The 19,444-nt window shown below is 49.7% G+C and overlaps 1 protein-coding gene across 6 annotated transcripts in view; it reads left to right on the top strand.

Annotated features, from left to right (window-relative positions):
• Positions 1 to 4,156: 4,156 nt before the first annotated feature.
• The window catches only part of SLC47A1 (solute carrier family 47 member 1), a 46,763-nt gene continuing 31,475 nt past the window's right edge, over positions 4,157 to 19,444 (top strand). For 5 of the 6 annotated variants that reach the window (XM_031657408.1, XM_031657410.1, XM_031657411.1 and 2 more), the window contains exons 1-3: positions 4,157 to 4,389; positions 12,885 to 12,986; positions 17,848 to 17,916. In XM_031657408.1, coding sequence (XP_031513268.1) covers positions 4,255 to 4,389; positions 12,885 to 12,986; positions 17,848 to 17,916 — 306 coding nt within the window. In that variant the 5' untranslated portion in view covers positions 4,157 to 4,254. Of the gene's footprint in view, positions 4,390 to 4,431; positions 5,013 to 12,884; positions 12,987 to 17,847; positions 17,917 to 19,444 lie in introns of those variants that run through there. The other variant, XM_009189860.4, reaches the window with a different exon arrangement.

The following is a 19,444-nucleotide window of genomic DNA, read 5'->3' on the forward strand; positions in this document are numbered from 1 at the left end:
TTTAAATAAAAAGCCCCTTCTATAAAGGCATCAGATGGTCCTCTAGGTGAGTGGCCTTCAAACCTTCAAGAAACAGATCATTCTTATGGTATTTGAAAAATTACAGAGCCTAAAGATAGACGGAAGTCGAGCGCAGCGACTCACGCCTGTAATCCCAGCACTTTGGGAGGCCAAGGCAGGAGGACTGCTTGAGTTCAGGATTTCAAGACCAGCCTGGGCAGCATAGTGAGACCCCTGTCTCTATAAAAATAAATAAATATCAAAATCCTGAATATAATATTAGCAATAAATCTACCGCTATATACCTGTTATAGTATACTATTAGGAATAAGGGAAGTTTATTCCAGGAATCAGTGACAGCTACACATTAGGAAATCTACAATGAACTTATATTAACAAGCAAAAAGAGAAGAAAAATATGATTATTTCAATTAATACTAAAAAAAAAAAAAATCTGTGAGCACGGTGGCTCATGCCTGTAATCCCAGCACTCTGGGAGGCCAAGGCATGAGGATCGCTTAGAGCCCAGGAGTTTGAGACCAGCCTGGGCAATATAGTGAGACCTCTTTGTCTCTATAAAAAATATGAAAACAGGCCGGGTATGGTGGATCATGCCTGTAATCCCGGCACTTTGGGAGGCCTAGGCAGGTGGATCACCTGAGGTTGAGACCAGCCTGACCAACATGGAGAAAACCCATCTCTAAAAAAAAAAAAAAAAAAAAAATACAAAATTAGTCGGGCATGGTGGCACATGCCTGTAATCCCAGCTACTCAGGAGTCTGAGGTAGGGGAGTTGCTTGAACCCAGGAGGCGGAGGTTGCGGTGAGCCAAGATCGCACAATTGCACTCCAGCCTGGGCAACAAGAGTGAAACTCCGTCTCAAAAAAAAAAAAAAAAGGAAAAAGAAAACAAAATTAGCCAGGTTTGGTGGCACATGGCTGTAGTCCCAGTTCTTCAGGAGGCTAAGGTGGGAGGATTGCTTGAGTCAGGGTGGTTGAAGCTGCTTTGAGCCGAGATCAAACCATTACACTCTAGCCTAGGTGACAGAGAGAGATCCTGTCCCAAAACAAAACAAAACAAACTGATAAAATTCAACTTTAATACATGCTTTTAATAATATATTTCAGAAAGTTAAGAACCATATATGAACATAATTATGACTATTTATCAAGCATCAATAACAAATTCATCATATCCCTAGTCCAGTGAGTGTCCCATTCCCTAGATAAGTACTGATTAGACTAGGGATATGATTTAACTAGAAGACAGTATTTTCATGAGGTGCATTCTTTCTGAATAAATCTGCAGATATAATGCAATGTCAAAATCCTAACAACAGGGTTCTTTGTTTTTTAAATTATTTTATTGTTTTGTCTTTTATTGAGATAGGGTCTCACTCTGCTGTCCAGGCTGGAGTGCAGTAGTGCAATCGTAGCTCACCGCAGCCTCAAACTGTTGGGCTCAGTCAATCCTGTCACCTCAGCCTCCCAAAGTGCTGGGGCTACAGGTGTGGGCTACCAAGCTCAGCCAACCACACATTGTTTTAAAAGCTATTTATCAGCCAACAGAGCTACTTCTTTCCTCCTTACTTTTCTTTTTCAGAGTTTTTGTTATATCTTTTCCTGTTTACACTATCAATTGCTTTTAGAGTCATTCGATTAAATTTTAAAACAATGGAATACACAGAAGTGGACTAAAACCTAATATGTTAATTGAAAATTAATTTTCCTGTTCTACTTTTTGGAAGGAAGTCACTATGTACAATCCATCTTTAAGGACTGAGGAGTTATGCTCTGCATCACATGGACTTTTTACTTTTTGTTGCTATTGTGAAGGATTTCTTTTAGTATTTTCATATATGTTATTACCAATATAAAGGACTGATATGACTTGTTGAAGAACTTCTATGTAGCAACTTTATTAAACCCCTTTACCAATTCTATTAGTTTTTCTTCATATTTTATTTCTTTGGGTTGGGTTGTGTGGATTTTTTTTTTTTTTAGGAGATGGGGTCTCACTGTGTTGCCCAGGCTGGTCTCGAAACTCCTGGGTTCAAGTGATCCTCCCACCTTGGCCTTCCAAAGTGTTACGATTATAGGCATGAGTCACTGTGCCTGGTCCAGTCTGGCAATTTCTACTGTGAGTAATCCCTTTGCCTTTTCTTTCCTAATATTATACATTACATTTCCATTTCCTGTCTTATTACATCAGTCAGGACTTCCAGAAGATGATCAAAGAACAGCAGTGATCACAGATCTAGTGAACATCCTTGGATATTTGTCTGTTGAGACTCTCAGTTCTTTTGGAAAACTTCTCTACTCCATACGTACAGTCCTCGTGGGACGAGACCAGTCACAGGGCACCTAATTCTACCCTGTAGGTACAAAGCTGGGTGCATGGTCCAGGGCAAGCCAAACATCAGACCCTATTTTCCCACCCAGGGCGATTGTTCCAGAGGTGGGCAAGAAACCTAAGCAGGGCCAACCAGATTTTCTCCCAGTTTTTTGTTTGTTAGTTTGGAGCCAGAAGAGAGGAGGGGAGGGCCTTACTTTCTGGTTTAACAGATGGGAAAGATAGAAACGAGGGCATCAGAGGCCACCCACCGCTGTAACCTGCACAGGAAGAGAAAGGTTGCCTGCAGAGGAGGAAGAGAAACCACGGAAAGAATCCCAACGGGCAAGGAGAAGGGAGGAGAGGGACCGAGATGGGGAGAGGGACGATCTTGTTTGTGTGTGTGTGTTTTTTAGATGAATTCTCCCTCTGCCACCAGGCTGGAGCGCAGTGGCGAGATCTCGGCTCACTGCAACCTCCGCCTCCCGGGTTCAAGCAATTCTCCCGCCTCAGCCTTCCTAGTAGCTGGGATTACAGGCGCGCGCCAGGGCGCACAGCCAATTTTCGGTAGAGACGGTGTTTCACCATGTTTGCCTGGTGTTTCACCACGCCGAATGATCTTGTTTTTAAATCCCTGAATCCAGCCGGGCGCAGTGGCTCACGCCTGTAATCCCAGCACTTTGGGAGGCCGAGACGGGAAGATCACGAAGTCAGGAGATCGAGACCATCTTGGCCAACACGGTGAAACCCCTTCTCTACTAAACATACAAAATAAATTAGCCGGGCGTAGTGGTGGGCGCCTGTAGTCCCAGCTACTCGGGAGGCAGGAGAATGGCGTGAACCCGAGAGGCGGAGCTTGCAGTGAGCCGAGATGGTGCCACTGCACTCTAGCCTGGGGGACAGAGTGAGACTCCGTATCAAAAAAAAAAAAAAAAAAAAAGAAAAAAAAAATTCCTGAATCCACACTTCCTGATTATGTGAGCCAAAAAATTTGTTTTCCGTTTTCTTTACTTACGTTGGATCACTTACAATGGAAGGAATTTTGACTATTACAGAAATCATTCTTGTCCTGGTAACTGACACTTATTAGGTAATGGCTGGTGCCAGGCTGAGGGCAGGTGGCACTGACTCAGGTCCTCCGCCCAGGCAACCCCAGTCTTCATAGCTGGCGACGAGATGTTCTTTCACGTTTGCAGATGAGGAAGCTGAGGTTCTGGGAGGAAAGCGCGCTGCCCACGCCCTTCTGGGCAACAGCCTCTTGTACTCCCACAGCAGGCTGACGGATAAACTTCCAACACGACCAGCGGGCACCAACTGTGCAACTTGGCAAATGGGAGCATGTTGCTCTATCCTGGTAGATTCTAAGTTCTCTAATGGAACAACTGATGAAAGGAGAGGAGTATGCAACCAGCATCAAAACCAGCATCCAAACCAGCATCAAAGCGTGTACCCAACTCAATCTGTTCAATCTGCACAGTAAATGCGCCCCACCCATACACCCCGCGGGGTGCTAACCTAGTCACCGCTCGAGGCCTCTGAGTCCTTCCACGCCAGGTCATTCAGAACCTGAAACTCCCAGCGGAGGTGCAGAGCCGGGGTGAGTCCTGGCGTCCGCGAGACTTGGAGGACCCAGCCCCCGGAGCGCATTCCGTTAGTTTGCAGAGCTTTTTCAAACTTTGCCTTCCAAGTGCAGGAGTTCCTTGGTCTTTGCAAGACCCGCAGGCGTCCGCAGTGGTGCAGAAAAAGGTGCAAAGGGTGCGCCCAAGGTCGCAGGCTGCCTGGCTGCGAGCTCAGTCGGGCCCCCGGGCGCCAGGCGCGGGGCGGGCTCTGGGCGGGCGGCCGGGGCGGGGACTGCAGAGCGGGCTGCGTTGCGCGGTCCCCACTGCCTGCCTCCGCGCTACCCGGCCGCAGCGCGCCAGTCACATGGAGGATCCTGAGGAGCCCGCGCCCGTGCGCGGAGGCCCGGAGGCCACCCTTGAGCTCCGTGGGTCGCGCTGCCTGCGGCTGTCCGCCTTCCGAGAGGAGCTGCGGGCGCTCTTGGTCCTGGCGGGCCCGGCGGTGAGTAAGGTGGCCTCCGTGGGAGGCCGGTCCCGGCGAGCTGGGGGCCTGGTGAGTCCTGCCTCCGCGGGTGATTTGGCGGAGTTTGGGGATAGAGCGAGCTGGCCGCGGGCGGGCGCCGGGGAGCATAGTGCCAGGAGCCGGGCAGGCACCCCAGCTCCTCCGCCTGCGTCCCGGCCGCCCTCCGCTCCACACCACCCGACTGGGAGCCCCGCGGGGCACTGCGGGCACGGCTGGCATGCGCCTAGGCGCACGTTGGCCCGGAGAGGCCGGCGGCTCCCGCCTCCTGCGCCAGGAGACACCGGGGAGCTGGGACCTTTGCGCCTAACGGGGCTCAAGCAGGTCCAGGCTGCATTTGCATCCGGGGCTGCCTTCTCTGGGAGCTGATTTCAACCAACAAAGCACAAGTTGCCTGAACTTCAAAACACGAGGGAACTTGTTTCTTTGAAAATTAGCTGTAAAAAGTTTGGAAGCTCAGCGATCTAAATAATCCCGAGGCATGGAGGAGGAGGTGCGTGGTCTGTCGTGGACTTAGAGCTGCGAAATGATTTCTTCAGAATTAAGTCAACCTCCACCGAGGAAACCAGAGGCATCCTGTACCACCCTCTCCCTGCCAGTAGTATGTATGTAACAGAAAAAAGGGGTTTTAATGTGGTTCTTTGTGGGATTGAGGTGTTCTTATCTGTGGGATTCTTTTCTTTTTAATCATTAGGTTAGGGCTGTTTCTGCCTTGTCTCCTAAAAGTAATGTGGTTTTTAAAACCACAAAAATATAATCCTATCCACGTTCTCCTGCCAGCTTGGGTGGTTTTCAAACCGAGAGGGTAGGACGCTGCACCAGAAGCGACTGGTATGCACTAAAGGCGTGAATAAGCTTTTGACTTTGAGGCCCACATTCTGCACCTGCGCAGGCTGAGGGGGGCCGCTGTGCCCCTGGAGTGGGGACTCGGTGGTTTGTGGGATATTGTGGCACACGCTGTGGTGTGCAGGACAGCAAGAGTAATGCCGAGGTCAAAGCCATGGAATGAAGATCCATCAGCGATGCGTTCTTACAGACCAGAAAGAACTCATGATTTGGGGCCGGGCACGGTGGCTCACGCCTGTAATCCCAGCACTTTGGGAGGCCAATGCAGGCGGATCATGAGGTCAAGAGATCGAGACCATCCTGGCTAACCTGGTGAAACCCCGTCTCTACCAAAAATGCAAAAATAATAATAATAATAATAATAATAATAATCCAGGTGTGGTGGCAGACACCTGTAATCCCAGCTACTTGGGAGGCTGAGGCAGGAGAATCGCTTGAACCTGGGAGGTGGAGGTTGCAGTGAGCCAGATCATGCCACTGCACTCCAGCCTGGACGACCGCGGGGCCCGGTGGCTCACGCCTGTAATCCCAGCACTTTGGGAGGCGGATGCAGGCGGATCACGAGGTCAAGAGATCGAGACCATCCTGGCTAACCAGGTGAAACCCCGTCTCTACTAAAAATGCAAAAAAAAAAAAAAAAAAAAAAAAAATTAGCCAGGCGTGGTGACAGACGCCTGTAATCCCAGCTGCTTGGGAGGTGGAGGTTGCAGTGAGCCGAGATAGCGCCATTGCACTCCAGCCTGGGCAAAAAGAGCAAAACTCTGTCTCAAAAAAACAAAAATAAAGAAACACCTCATGATTTGGAATCTCAAGACCTGGGGCTGCATGCCCTGCTTTGACCTCCAAAAGTAAGTCAGGAAGCAGCTGTGCGGATTGAAACAGCCTCTTAACCTCTTCTGGTCTCTGCGTATTCATCTGTAAAATGGAGATAATAATCGTGTCTTGTCCTAACACTCCCTCACAGAGCTGCTGTAAGAAGCGGCTTTCTAAGGCTATTATTGTTTTATTATTATTATTTTTTGAGACAGGGTCTTGATCTGTCGGCCAGGCTGGCGTGCAGTAGTGCGATCACAGCTCGCTGCAGCCTCAACTTCTGAAGCAGTGGAGACTACAGGCACACACCACCATGCCTGGCTAATTTTTGTATTTTGGGTTAGAGATAGGGTCTCCCTGTGTTGCCCATTGCTTGAATTCCTGGGCTCAAGAAATCCTCCTGCCTTCGGCCTCCCAAGGGCTGGGATTATAAGCATGAGCCACCTTGCCCAGCCTGTTATTGCTTTAATAGTATAGCAATAATAATAATAACAATAATAATAATAACAGGGCAGGTTTCTGAAATCCAGCCCTCCTAGTAGCCTGATCCCCTTGTTGTGGGGTGCCTCTCCAGGTCTCCAGGGATGAGCGCTGGATTGACACACTGGGGACCTCACCTTTGTATGTACATGCATGTATGCCACTGTGTTTATTACAAATGTCATGCATATTTACTGTAGAAAAAAATAGAAAACCAAGACCAATAAAAGGAAAAAACCCTCTGAAATCTCACCACTGAGAGGTAATTTGGGACTGGAATTTCCTTCCAGTCCTTTGTGCGTGTGTGTCTCTGCTTTGTGAAAATGTGATTGTAGAGTTTTGCTACCTGTTTTAGTCTTTCATGAAGTGTATGTGGACCCGCCTGGGTCTGTCTCCCATCTCTAATCCCATCTGCTGCAAAGTTTTCTGTTTGCTAAAGGGCATGGGATAAGGAGAGACCATCCCCTTCTTTTCCCATGCTCATTGTCCAATACTTTCTACTCCAAGTGTCCAACATAACATGAGGAAGATGCCCTATCTGGCTCTCCTCTCTGTAATTTTCTCTCTTATTCGCCATCTCCCTTCCAGACCTCTCAAGTTAACCCTGACCCTTGAGGTCTCACTGGGCTTTAAATGAGGCCTTTGTAAAGAGAATAACCCATAACACAATGGAAAGTGTGAGCCGAATGGTGCTTACTTCTCAAAAGATGTGTCCATTTTATCTTGGAGAGAGCTTGAGGAAGACTGGATTTGCAAGGGAAGGAATGTGCAGATACCTGGCCTCAGGTACTCCAGCTGTGCCTCCTCTTTGTCATCAGCCTCTCATCACCTGGCTGAATCGAGAAACTTCAAACAGCAAAAGTTCTGAAAAGTAACACCAAAGGTGGACCCCCGGGCATTGCCCAGGATGTAACAGAGGTGGGATAGCCTAGGCCCCAACTCAAGGAATTGTTTCCACTTGTATGGGAAGGAGCTGGCGGACCTTCTAGGGCTGCAGGGCAGAAATATCAGATAAGACAGGCAGGTTGAGGAGGGTGAGGTGGGGGATCTGGAGAGACCCACTTTACCCAGGACACACAAAGGGAAAAATGCAGGCTGACCTTTTGAATTGTATCCTGAAGGCAATGGAGAAGATATTGATCAGGAAGTGGTTACTGACACCAGATTCTGCAGGAGAAGCCTGGTCAGAGACAGACCGGGCCTAGGCCTGAGGAAGAGAAGACCTACAGGGATGGCGCTTCCTCCCATTCAAAGGGTGAGAGGAAGGAGTCAAAGATGGCAGGAGCTGGACAGAGGAAAGCCGGGTGAGGTCCGGCCCCCGCCGCCTCTACTCCCCGTTTCCTCCTCCAATCTGTCCTCACCAAGGCCTTTGGCTTTAACTGCTTAAATACCTCTCAGAGGGATCCACTTTTTAAATGCCCATCTGAGCTTATGCCTCCTGCTCAGAACCTTTTCCTTGGTCCTGCAAAGCCCTCTATGGCCAGGGCCTGGCCAGCCCTCCAGCCTCATCTCTCGTCCCTATCTCCTGGTTATACCCTCCACCCAGCCTCCTTTCAGTGCCTCAGCCTGGAAAGTCCTCCCCTACAGACAAGTCTCTGGTACCCGACTATTTGACATTGACTTGCTCATCATGCAGGTTTCAGCTCCACTTCGTTTCCCCCAGAAACCTCTGAATTCTCTGTTGCACCCCGTAGCGCATCACACAAATGTCTTGAGCTGTGTAATTTATTGCGTTTTGAACATCTTTCCCTACTCTGCAGATGCTCCCTGGCTTACGATGGGGTTACGTGCACTGAAAGTATCATTAAGTCGAAATGCCTCTAAAGGATGAGATCATGGATTGCAAGAGTCCTGACTTGCGTGGGACGGCCGTGACTGGCTTGCCACCCCTATGCTGGCCAATTATCTTCAGTTCTTTTCCCCAGAAGCAGGAGACACATATGGCCGTTTTGTACTCATGATGGGATGCGAAAACACAAAACAATACCCAAAAAATGCTGGCAACACAGTCTACTGTGATGGCAGGGCTGATGGGCAGCTGTGGCCCACTGCCCTGACAGGCACTGCAAGTCTGACACTACACATTACTAGCCTGGGAAAAGATCAATATCCCAAATTCCAAGTAGAGTTTCTACTGAATGTCCGTTGCTTTCGCACCACTGCAAAGTTGAAAAATTGGAAGTCAGAACCATCTGTACTGTGGGTCCCACGGGGCAGAAATGGAGTAATGGTGTCTAACTCACACCTGTTCCCCCAGTGCTTGGATGTACTTCGTGCTCCAAAGACAGTGGCTGTATGTAACCATCTGAGTTGAGAGTCAGGTGGCTGGGCTGATTACAAAACCTCCTGGGCTGTGTGTCCTCGCATGTAAAGGAAGGGGGGCTGTCCCAGGTGACCTCTCAGCTTCTTTCCAGTGAGTGAACTTTCAGCAGTCATGGGAGGGGGTAGGAGAGGCTGTCTGGAGGTGCCTGACAGGTGCTCTCCCTGGAGAGCAACTTCTAAAGCCACCAGGCATTGAAAGTCTTTATCTGGCTGCCAAGTTTGCTTATTGTTGTCCAGCCAAAATCTGAGCAGGGTCGCTGTGACAAGAAGGGACGGCGCAACGGTCAGTCTGGAAGTTTCTTTGTTTGAGACAGGGTCTTGCTCTGTCATCCAGGCTGGAATGCAGTGGTGTGGGTGACTCACTGCAGCCTCAAACTCCTGAGCTCAAGTGATCCTTCATGCCTCAGGCTCCTGAGTGGCTGGGATCACAGGTGCGTGCCACCATGCATGCTATTTTTGGTATTTTTTTGTAGAGATGTGGTCTCTACAAAATGTTGCCTGGGCTGGTCTTGAACTCCTGGGCTCAAGCAGTCTTCCCGCCTCAGCCTCCCCAAGTGCTGCGATTGCAGGTATGAGCCACCGTGCCTGGCCCAGTCTGGCAATTTCTGTCATCCATTCAGCTCTGTCCAAGCCACTGCCAGTTCAGGCTGTTCTTCAGACAGCAGCTGCTGAGACATCTAGCGGAACAGGCCTTTGTCCAGAATTGGTTCATTCCCTGGGCACAGAAATACGCTCTGTGATAGCACAGTCCCAGAGGGTCTGGAGCACTCAAAGTGTGACCCTGGACCACATGCATCTTGCCTGGGTGTGTATGAGGGAGCGTGGGGATATACTGAAATGAAGATTCCTCAGCCCCATGGACCTCCTGGGCCTTTTCTTTCTTTCTTTTTTTTTTTTTTTTTGAGATGGAGTCTCTGTCGCCCAGGCTGGAGTGTAGCGGTTCGATCTCCACTCACTGCAACCTCTGCCTCCTGGGTTCAAACAATTCTCCTGCCTCAGCCTCCCTAGTAGCTGGGATTACAGGTGTGCACCACTGCGCCCAGCTAATTTTTTATTATTTTAGTAGAGACGGGGCTTCACCATGTTGGTCTCGAACTTCTGACCTCAGGTGATCCACCCGCCTCGGCCTCCCAAAGTGTTGAGATTACAGGTATGAGCCACTGAGCCCGGCCTAACCTCCTGGGGCTTGCGATGGTCCAGGGCAAAGCCTCCCAGGTGACCCTTATGTACATGATCCACAGTCTGTGGCCAAGTGTTCACCCAAAGGGCTTGAAACCAAGATCTGAGAAGAGGTTAGTAAATCTGGACTGAAGCCGAGATCCCTGGCACGGACTTTCAGGATGGGCCGGCTGCATGAGGCCGCCCGACTCAGGATTGTTGCTGTAACCCTGGCAGAGCCGCAGCGGCTCTCAGAAAACTATTTTTGCTGGCATTGACATTGAAGGTGCATCTCACATGGATTAGTCTAACTCAGCTCAACTTCCTGGACTTTTGTATCCAAGACATCTAATGATTCCCACCCTTGGACGGGCTCCCACCCAAGTGAGAAAGATGTTCAGGGCAGTGCAATTTGTGATGGTAAAATCTGGGCGGCACTCCAAAGATGGGGTAGCAGGGGAGACCGAGCAGCACGTTTCCACGCGAAGCCATGGAAATCAGCTCACAGGTGGCCCGCAGGGAGGCAGGGAACTGTGGAGTGGAAACGCGATGTTCCGTGGGAAAGGAGAAGACAGATTCTGTGAACACAACCGCTTGTGACAGATGATATGCAAAAGCTTAAAGCACAGTGAGCTGAAAAGATTTGGAAGTGATGCCGAGTTTACAAGCAAAAAGGACCCTGTGGCCTTTACAAGTACATGAATTCACAATTTAAAGAGACACCAAGCTCCACCTAATGGGGACATCTGTAAGGGTGGTGACAATGCCTAAATCATGTGGCACCGTTCCCAGTACAGGCCTACGGGGCGTCCATTGGCTCTAAGTTTAGATTCTACAGCATCTGGTTCTTCATCCCAGCCTTTTTTATTGACACCTCCACGCCGCCCCCTTTTTATTCCCGTCTTCTGTCTCATTTTGGCTTACTCATGCAGAACATTGCAAAAGTGCCCCTCACGTTCAGTAGTGGGGGACTGTTGGCGATTAAATTCACATTAGGCTTCTGTGGTAGTGAGAGAGGTGCCTGGATCATGTAGGAGTTGATACAAGAAAGATAATTCTCCTACAACCACACACACACACACACACACACACACACACACACACACACACCCCTAGGGTTAGGAACAGGCTTTGCATGCTCTGAAGTTCTGGGCCCATCACAGGAGTTGCAAATGGTCTCTCCCCAGATGTGGATTCTAGGGAAGAAAAGAGGGAGATCATCGGAACCATCATGGCTTGGGGGCCTGATGAGGTCCTGATGTAGCCATTTTGGGTTGGCTGCAGAGCTGGCAGATGGGCTGTGTGTGAGCCTGGTGGAGGTCCAATGAAGCTAAGTCATTGGAACCCTAAAAGAGGGGCCTTTCTATGGGCTCAGCACAGGATTCTGTTCTTCTTGAGGGCGGCGAGAGGCAGCCTTGCGGCTGGACCAGCAGCAGCATCACCAACTCTGGGGTACCAGCTTCAGTGAGGGCCCCATGGGGCAGATGCAGGCAGCGGCGGCAGCAGCAAATCCTTAGGCACCCATTCTCTCCTAGGGAACAGGGATCAGGCGAACCCCCCATTTTGGGCCATGTAGCCTGTCAGGGGAGAGGGGCTTCCTCAAGAAAGATACTGGACGGCCTGGGTCTAGTGGGTGGGGGGCAGGAGGTGATTTTAAGTTAACCTCCAGAAATAAGCGCATTATCCATTCCTGTAGTGAAAGCACTGTGGAGCAATTCATAGAATTGCCGCCTGGAATTTCGAGGAAGAATGGTTCAATATTCCAGAATTTACCCTCACATCTGAGGCTTCCTAGATTGCAAGGTGTTCAGCAGGCCCGTAATGTTTCACCCTGAGAGTCCAGATCCCACTGGGACTCCAAATGGATAATCTCATCGCTACCTCCGGCTCCTCTGGTCTACGGACTTCCTTGCTGGAATGAGTTCTTGTTGTTGAAGGCCGCATTCCCTCCAGTCTGCACTAGGAATCTTGGATAACAAGGGGGTTATCCCAGAAGGCCGCCTCTGCAGATTTCAGAGGAAATTTAATGTGATGTATGGCTTGAGAAACTGAAGCGAAAAACCAAAAAGGCAGGTTGGGCGTGGTGGCTCATGCCTGTAATCCCAGCACTTTGGGAGGCCGAGGCGGGCGGATCATGAGGTCAGTAGTTCGAGACCAGCCTGACTAACATGGTGAAACCCCGCCTCACTAGAAATCCAAAATTAGGCATGCAGGGCGCCTATAATCCCAGCTGCTCAGAGGTCTGAGGAGAATCACTTGAACCCGGCGGAGGCTGCAGTGAGCCAAGACGAGCCACCGCACCCAGTCCAGGTGACAGTGTGAGACTCTGTCTCAAAAAGGTGTTGGCTGGAAGCTGTTTGGTCTCAGCACTTTGGGAGGCCGAGATAATATGAGGAGATCGGTGACCATCCTGAAGTTAACATGTAGTGAAACTCCTCGCTTCTACTAAAATTACAAAAACTAGCCGGGTGAGGTAGCGCCAGGGTCCCAGCTACCGGGAGGCTGAGAGGAGAATGGCGAACTGGGAGGCAGAGCTTGCAGTGAGCTGAGATCCAGCCACTGCACTCCAGCCTGGGCGACAGAGCGACTCCGCCTCAAAAAGAAAAGAAAACTGAAAGCTGCCTCAGAAAAAAGTGATTCTGACCCAGTGGTTGCAAATACATGTTTTAATATTTCAAAAAGCCTCCCATCCCCAGCCCCAGAAATTACACATTTGCCTGTGAAAGGTGGCAGAGGCTCACTGAAGTCGGATTTCTTTATTTCTGACTGGACTTGTTGGGTCGGGGTCATCCTTGGGGCCCCAGGCTTCCCTGCGATGGTGGGCACTCACCTCCCTTCCCGTTCCCCTCTCTTCCCAGTTCTTGGTTCAGCTGATGGTGTTCCTGATCAGCTTCATAAGCTCCGTGTTCTGTGGCCACCTGGGCAAGCTGGAGCTGGACGCAGTCACGCTGGCGATCGCGGTACGTATGGGCTTTCCGGCAGGTCTACCAACACTGTCTGTGTTTGTCTCCTGCTGCTACTATAACAAATCACCAAAATGTAGTGGTCGAAACCTGCACAGACTTATTCTCTTACAGTGCTGGAGTGCAGAAGTCTGAAGTGGGTTTCATGGCCTAAAATCGAGGTGCTGCAACTTTAATTCCCCTATGCCGTGTACCTTGCAGATTCCTAGGTTCTGGGGATTGGGATGGGGACATCTTGGGGGGCATTATCCTGTCTACCACATCTTCTCATTTCTATTTATTTTATTTTATTTTGTTTTTTTGTTTTGAGACGAAGTCTTACTCTGTCACCCAGGCTGGAGTGCAATGGTGCAATCTCGGCTCACTGCAACCTCCGCCTCCCGGGTTCAAGCGATTCTCCTGTCTCAGCCTCCTGAGTAGCTGGGGTTACAGGCAGGCGCCACCACACTTGGTTAATTTTTGTATTTTTAGTAGAGATGGGGTTTCACCATGTTGCCCAGGCTGGTCTTCAACTCCTGAGTTCAAGCAATCCACCTGCCTTGGCCTCCGAAAGTGCTGAGATTACAGGCGTGAGCCACTGCGCCCAGCCTCACATCATCTTATGTCTTTCTTTTTTTTTTTTTTTTTCAGACGGAGTCTCCCTCCAACCCAGGCTGGAGTGCAGTGGTGTAGTCTCGGCTTACTGCAACCTCTGCCTCCTGGGTTCAAGCACTTCTCCCGTTTCAGCCTCCTGAGTAGCTGGTACTACAGGTGTCTGCCACCACGTCTGGCTAATTTTTGTATTTTTAGTAGAGACGGGGTTTCACCTTGTTGCTCAGGCTGGTCTTGAACTCCTGACCTCAGGTGATCCACCCGCCTCGGCCTCCCAAAGTGCTGGGATTACAGGCATGAGCCACAGCACCCGGCCTACATCATTTTATTTCTAATCCATGGAACTCGTTCCCACTCTTGGTCCCACAGCTTGGGGAGGGGAACAGTAAAAGGGGCGTTGAAGTCTGACTTCCTCGGTGGAACTGACTTCCCCCATGCCCACCCCTCAGTTGTCTGTCTTACTGAGAGTCCTAATCTAGAAAGGAGTCTGGAAGGTGACAGTCTAGATCTTTGTGTCCAAATTTAAAATTGGAAAGATCTGCAAATCCTCTCCGTATAGTAGATGTGAACTCCCCCAAACCAGAGACATGTCATCAGTCTCAGCCAGGAGTTGTCAACTGGGCACGCAAGACCAAAGGGTTTGGTTTGTCTAGTTAGAGTATTTCTAGAAAAGTGGATTCAGTGGCTCTCGGGCAGGTGTATGTTCCTTTCCTTTCCTCCTGCCCTGACGGAGACACAGTTTCACTTGATCTGCCTGGTCTCGCCAGGCATTTGAGTTTGCTACCCATGAACTATGCAAGATGCCTGGGAACTAGTCACCAAGTATATGTGGAACTAGCTATGAGTACATATGGCTTATTTATTTATTTATTTATAAATGGAGTCTCGCTTTGTCGCCCAATCTGGAGTGCAGTGGTGCGATCTTGGCTCACTGCAGCCGCCACCTCCGGGGTTCAAACGATTCTCCTGCCTCAGCCTGGGATTACAGGCATGCGCCACTACACCCAGCTAATTTTTTGTATTTTTAGGAGAGATGGGGTTTCACCATGTTGGTCAGGTGGGTCTTGAACTCCTGATTTTGTGATCCGCCCTCCTCGACCTCCCAAAGTGCTGGGATTACAGGCGTGAGCCACTGTCCCAGCATGACTTATTTTATTTTGGCTATAGTGGGCAACATGGACAAATCCCAGGCTTAATTATCCATTTTGTTTTTAAGTATTGTATTTGCAATAGAGGAGAAGACAGAAATGCACTTAGCAAGACTCAGCAGATTCTCTTTGGCCAAGGAATTGCAGGATGTGGCCAAGGACTTATCAAAGTCAGTGCTTCCAGGCCAGGTGCAGTTTGGGCTGTTGTCCACAGGTTCCCTGCTGTAGAATCAAGTGGAGGTACCAGATTCCAGACAGGGAGTGCATCAGACATCCTGCGATACCACTCCCTGGTTTGGGGGGCACTGCCCTGGGTTCCCCAAAGCTTCAGGGTTTGCTGCTAACCCTGGTGAAGGTGAGCATACCTGGAAAGCCTCTGGCACTAGCCTGGACTTCAGACTGCCTCTGCACTCCCAGTGCCCCCCCGGGTACGGACGCAGGCCATGCTAGGTCTCCAGCAGGTGGACTTTTCTGTGCTACTGTGCCATTGCATTCCCAGAAGAAGTGTCCCTGATTGCTGAAATTGGAGAGCAAAGTGACTTTTTTTTTTTTTGAGACAGAGTCTTGCTCTGTCACCCAGGTTGGAGTGCAGTGGCACGATCTTGGCTGACTGCAAGCTCCGCCTCCCGGGTTCACGCCATTCTCGTGCCTCAGCCTCCCGGGTTCACGCCATTCTCGTGCCTCAGCCTCCCGAGTAGCTGGGAATACAGGCGCCCGCCACCATGCCAGGCTAATTTTTTGTATTTTTTAGTAGAGATGGGGTTTCACCGTGTTAGCCAGGATGGTCTCCATCTCCTGACCTCATGATCCGCCCGCCTCGGCCTCCCAAAGTGCTGGGATTACAGGCGTGAGTCACCGCGCCTGGCGCAAAGTGACTTTTTAAAAGAGAAAGGCTGGGTAATCGCCTCTAGCCTAGACTTTTCCGCTTCTAAACTTGTACGTGTCCTTAACCCAGCCAAGATCTTGTAACCATAATAGGTTCGTCGACTTGCTCATGGCAAGTCAATAATCCAAGTCGCCAGGTTGCAACAGTGAAAGAGGTTTAATTGTAAGGCCACTGAATGAGGAAACCTCAAATCAGTCTCTCCAAGGAGTTTGGGGCTAGAGTTTTTAAGGGTTTTCGAATGGGCTGAAGTGTGATTGTTGTTTGGTTGAAGAGTGCAGCGTGAAGTCATGGGACAGGGAGATGAAGAAACTGTGTTCTCGTGCTGATTCAGTTCCTCTATGTGGGTCTTCAAACTGGTTGGTGTCAGATGTTTCACTGGAATTTAGGCTCTGCTTAATAATTTTTTTTTTTTTTTTTTTTTTTTTTTTGAGACAGAGTCTCGCTGTGTCGCCCAGGCTGGAGAGCAGTGGCACGATCTCAACTCACTGCCACTTCTGCCTCCCGGGTTCAAGTGATTCTCTTGGCTCAGCCTCCTGAGTAGCTGGGAATACAGGCGCCCGCCACCATGCCTGGCTAATTTTTGTATTTTTAGTAGAGATGGGGTTTCACTGTATTGGTCAGGCTGGTCCCAAACTCCTGACCTCATGATCTGCCCACCTAGGCCTCCCAAAGTGCTGGGATTACAGGCATGAGCCACCACACCCAGCCAGATTTTTTTTTTTTCTTTTTTGAGTCAGGGTCTCCATTACCCAGGCTAGAGTGCAGTGGTGCTCTCTACTGCACTCTAGAAGCTCACTGTAATCTCTGCTTCTTGGGCTCAAGTGATCCTTTCACCTCAGCCTCCAGAAATAGCTGGGACTGCAGGAGTGTGCCACCATGCCTGCTAGTTTTTGTACTTTTGTAGAGATGACGTTTCATCATGCTGCCTAGGCTGGTCTCAAACTCCTGGGCTCAAGCGGTCCTCCCACCTTGGCCTCCCAAAGTGCTGGGATTACAGGCATAAACCAACAATTCTTAAACCTGGCCAACAATTCTTAAACAATAGCCTTATGATTGTAACTCCAGAAATCCCATCTGTAGGAACAGTGGGGATGCAAGTGGCCAGTGTCTGGTAGGAACAGTGGGGATGCACGTGGCCAGGTGTCTGGTAGGAACAGTGGGATGAATGGGCCAGTTTGTGGAATGGATGTGAATGGCTAGTGTTCAGTGGGGATGAATGCCAGTGTTCAGTAGGGAATGGGATGTAATGGCTAGTGGAATAGTGGATGGAAGGGAATAGTGGGACAAGGAATGGATGGAAGGGAAACAGGGGAATGGAATGGGGGATGCACGTAATAAAGTGTCCGGTAGGAACAGTGGGATGCACGTAATAAAGTGTCCAGGAAACAGTGCGGGGATGCAACGGCCAGCGTGTCCGGCAGGAAACAAGGGGATGTACATGGTCAGTGTCTGGTAGGAACAGTGATGCATCGCACAGTGTCTGGTAGAAATACGGGGATGTAATGCGAACAGTCTGGTGAACAGTGATGCACGTACAGTGTGTCCAGGAATAGTGGGATGCATACGGTCAGCAGTCCGGCAGGAACAGGATGCACGCCGCGCGTGCGTCTGGTAGGAACAGCGCATAAATATCAGCGTCTGCGCCACATGACTTCTGCGCGAAGTGGTCAAAGCAGCCTGATTTTCAATACTGTAGTTCTGGGGTCGTGGGCTGGGTATTCACGCTCAGATCCAGCACCTTGGGGATACGTGGGCAGACCATGAGGCAAGAGATTGAGACTATTCTGGCTAACATGGTGAAACCTGGCCACTACTAAAAATGGCTAAAAATTAGCTTATTGTGGTAGCACGTGCCTGTAGTGCCAGCTACTCGGGAGGCTGAGGCAGGAGAATCCCTTGAACCCGGGAGGTGGAGGTTGCAGTGAGCCGAGATTGCACCACTGCGCTCCAGCCTGGGCGACAGAGTGAGACTCTGTCTCAAAAAAAAAAAAAAGTATATGTATATACACACATACACACACATATATATATAAAATAGTTCTGTCCAGAATTCTTGATAAACCTGTGAGAATGGCTTCGGTCTGAGCGGGGTCCAGGCAGCTAACAAAGTTGGTAAAATTGACTTGTGAATGATGAAGGAGGAGCTTTGCAGGTTCTCATCAACAGACACAGGGATTTTGTCTTCCTTTCCTCCTTTCACTCTACAGGGCCTTATCTTTGGGTTTATTTGCAGGTTATCAATGTCACTGGTGTCTCAGTGGGATTCGGTTTATCTTCTGCTTGTGACACCCTCATCTCCCAGGTAAATGGCAGTGGTCACACGCTCACAGGGACCTCAGACATCTTTTCTCAAGTGTGGCAGGAAGAGCCCCACTGGCAGGAAGAGCCCAGCAGCCAGCACCTGCAGCGCCTATCGGCCGGCAGCTCCTCTTCTCCTGGCCTGCTTTCTTTGAAATGTCACTGGGTTTCTTTCAGCTGTGTCAACTACTTTTTGTCTGCACAACTGCCTTACACTATATTTTGATCACATAGGGGACATTTTGTAAAATTCCCTTCTATTGCTCCCTACGTTTGAATTTGCTATAGTTCTGTGGCTCTCAAAATTGAGCGTGCATTGAACTTGGAGGGCTTGTTAAAACCCAGCTTGCCTGGCCCCACCCAGTGGCAGGCTGGTAAATGTTCACCAGGTCTTGGGTGAAAGGGGAAGGAGGGTGAAAGCGGAAGGAGGGAAACACATGACTGGTGGTGTTTGCCAATTCCAGGGGTGTAAGTAGTTCCTCTGGTTAGTTTCAGACTACCAGAGATGTCACTGAACCTGGAGCTGGAGGAGATGCACACAACTTGAAAAGATGTGCAAAATTTGGCTTGTTTTGTTTTGAGACAGGGGCTTGCTCTGTCGCTCAGGCTAGGCTGCAGTGGCACACCCATTGCTTACTGCAGCCTCGAACTCCTGAGCTCCAGCGATCCTCTTGCCTCAGCCTCTCAAGTACCTGGTATTACAGGCATGCACCACTACACCCAGCTAATTTTTTGTATTTTTTGTAGAGATGGGGTTTTGCCATGGTGCACAGGCTGATCTCAAACTCCTGGGCTCAAGCAATCCTCCTACCTCAGCCTCCCAACATGTTGGGATTATAGGCATGAGCCACAATGCCCAGCCTGGCTTTTTTTTTTTTTTTTTTGAGATGGATTCTGGCTCTGTTGCTCAGCTTGGAGGGCAGTGGCGGGATCTCGGCTCCCTGTAACCTTTGCCTCCCTAAAAAAAATTTTTTTCCAGTCTCTAAAAATAAATGAAGTGTGAATTTCAGATTGTTTACTTCTGTAAAAAGAAAAATTGTTTTAAATAGAATTTTTTTTTTTTTCTTTTTTTTTGAGACGGAGTCTCGCGCTGTGTCACCCAGGCTGGAGTGCAGTGGCGTGATCTCGGCTCACTGCAAGCTCCGCCTCCCAGGTTCACGCCATTCTCCTGCCTCAGCCTCCAAGTAGCTGGGACTACAGGCGCCCGCCACCACGCCTGGCTAGTTTTTTGTATTTTTAGTAGAGACGGGGTTTCACCATGTTAGCCAGGATGGTCTCGATCTCCTGACCTCGTGATCCACCCGCCTCGGCCTCCCAAAGTGCTGGGATTACAGGCTTGAGCCACCGCGCCCGGCCTAGAATTTTTTTTTTTAAAAAGGTATGGATCTCTGAATCCTGCCCTGGGTGAATTAAGTCCAGAATGTCATTAGTGAGACCTTGGCCTCAGAGTTTTGAAAGTGATCCCCCGGTGATGCTAATGGAAGCTGAGTTTGAGAAGCATCCTTCACACCATCCTCATCCTACCTAAACAC

Source organism: Papio anubis, chromosome 17, assembly GCF_008728515.1.
Source record: "Papio anubis isolate 15944 chromosome 17, Panubis1.0, whole genome shotgun sequence".
Classification (NCBI taxonomy): Eukaryota; Metazoa; Chordata; class Mammalia; order Primates; family Cercopithecidae; genus Papio; species Papio anubis.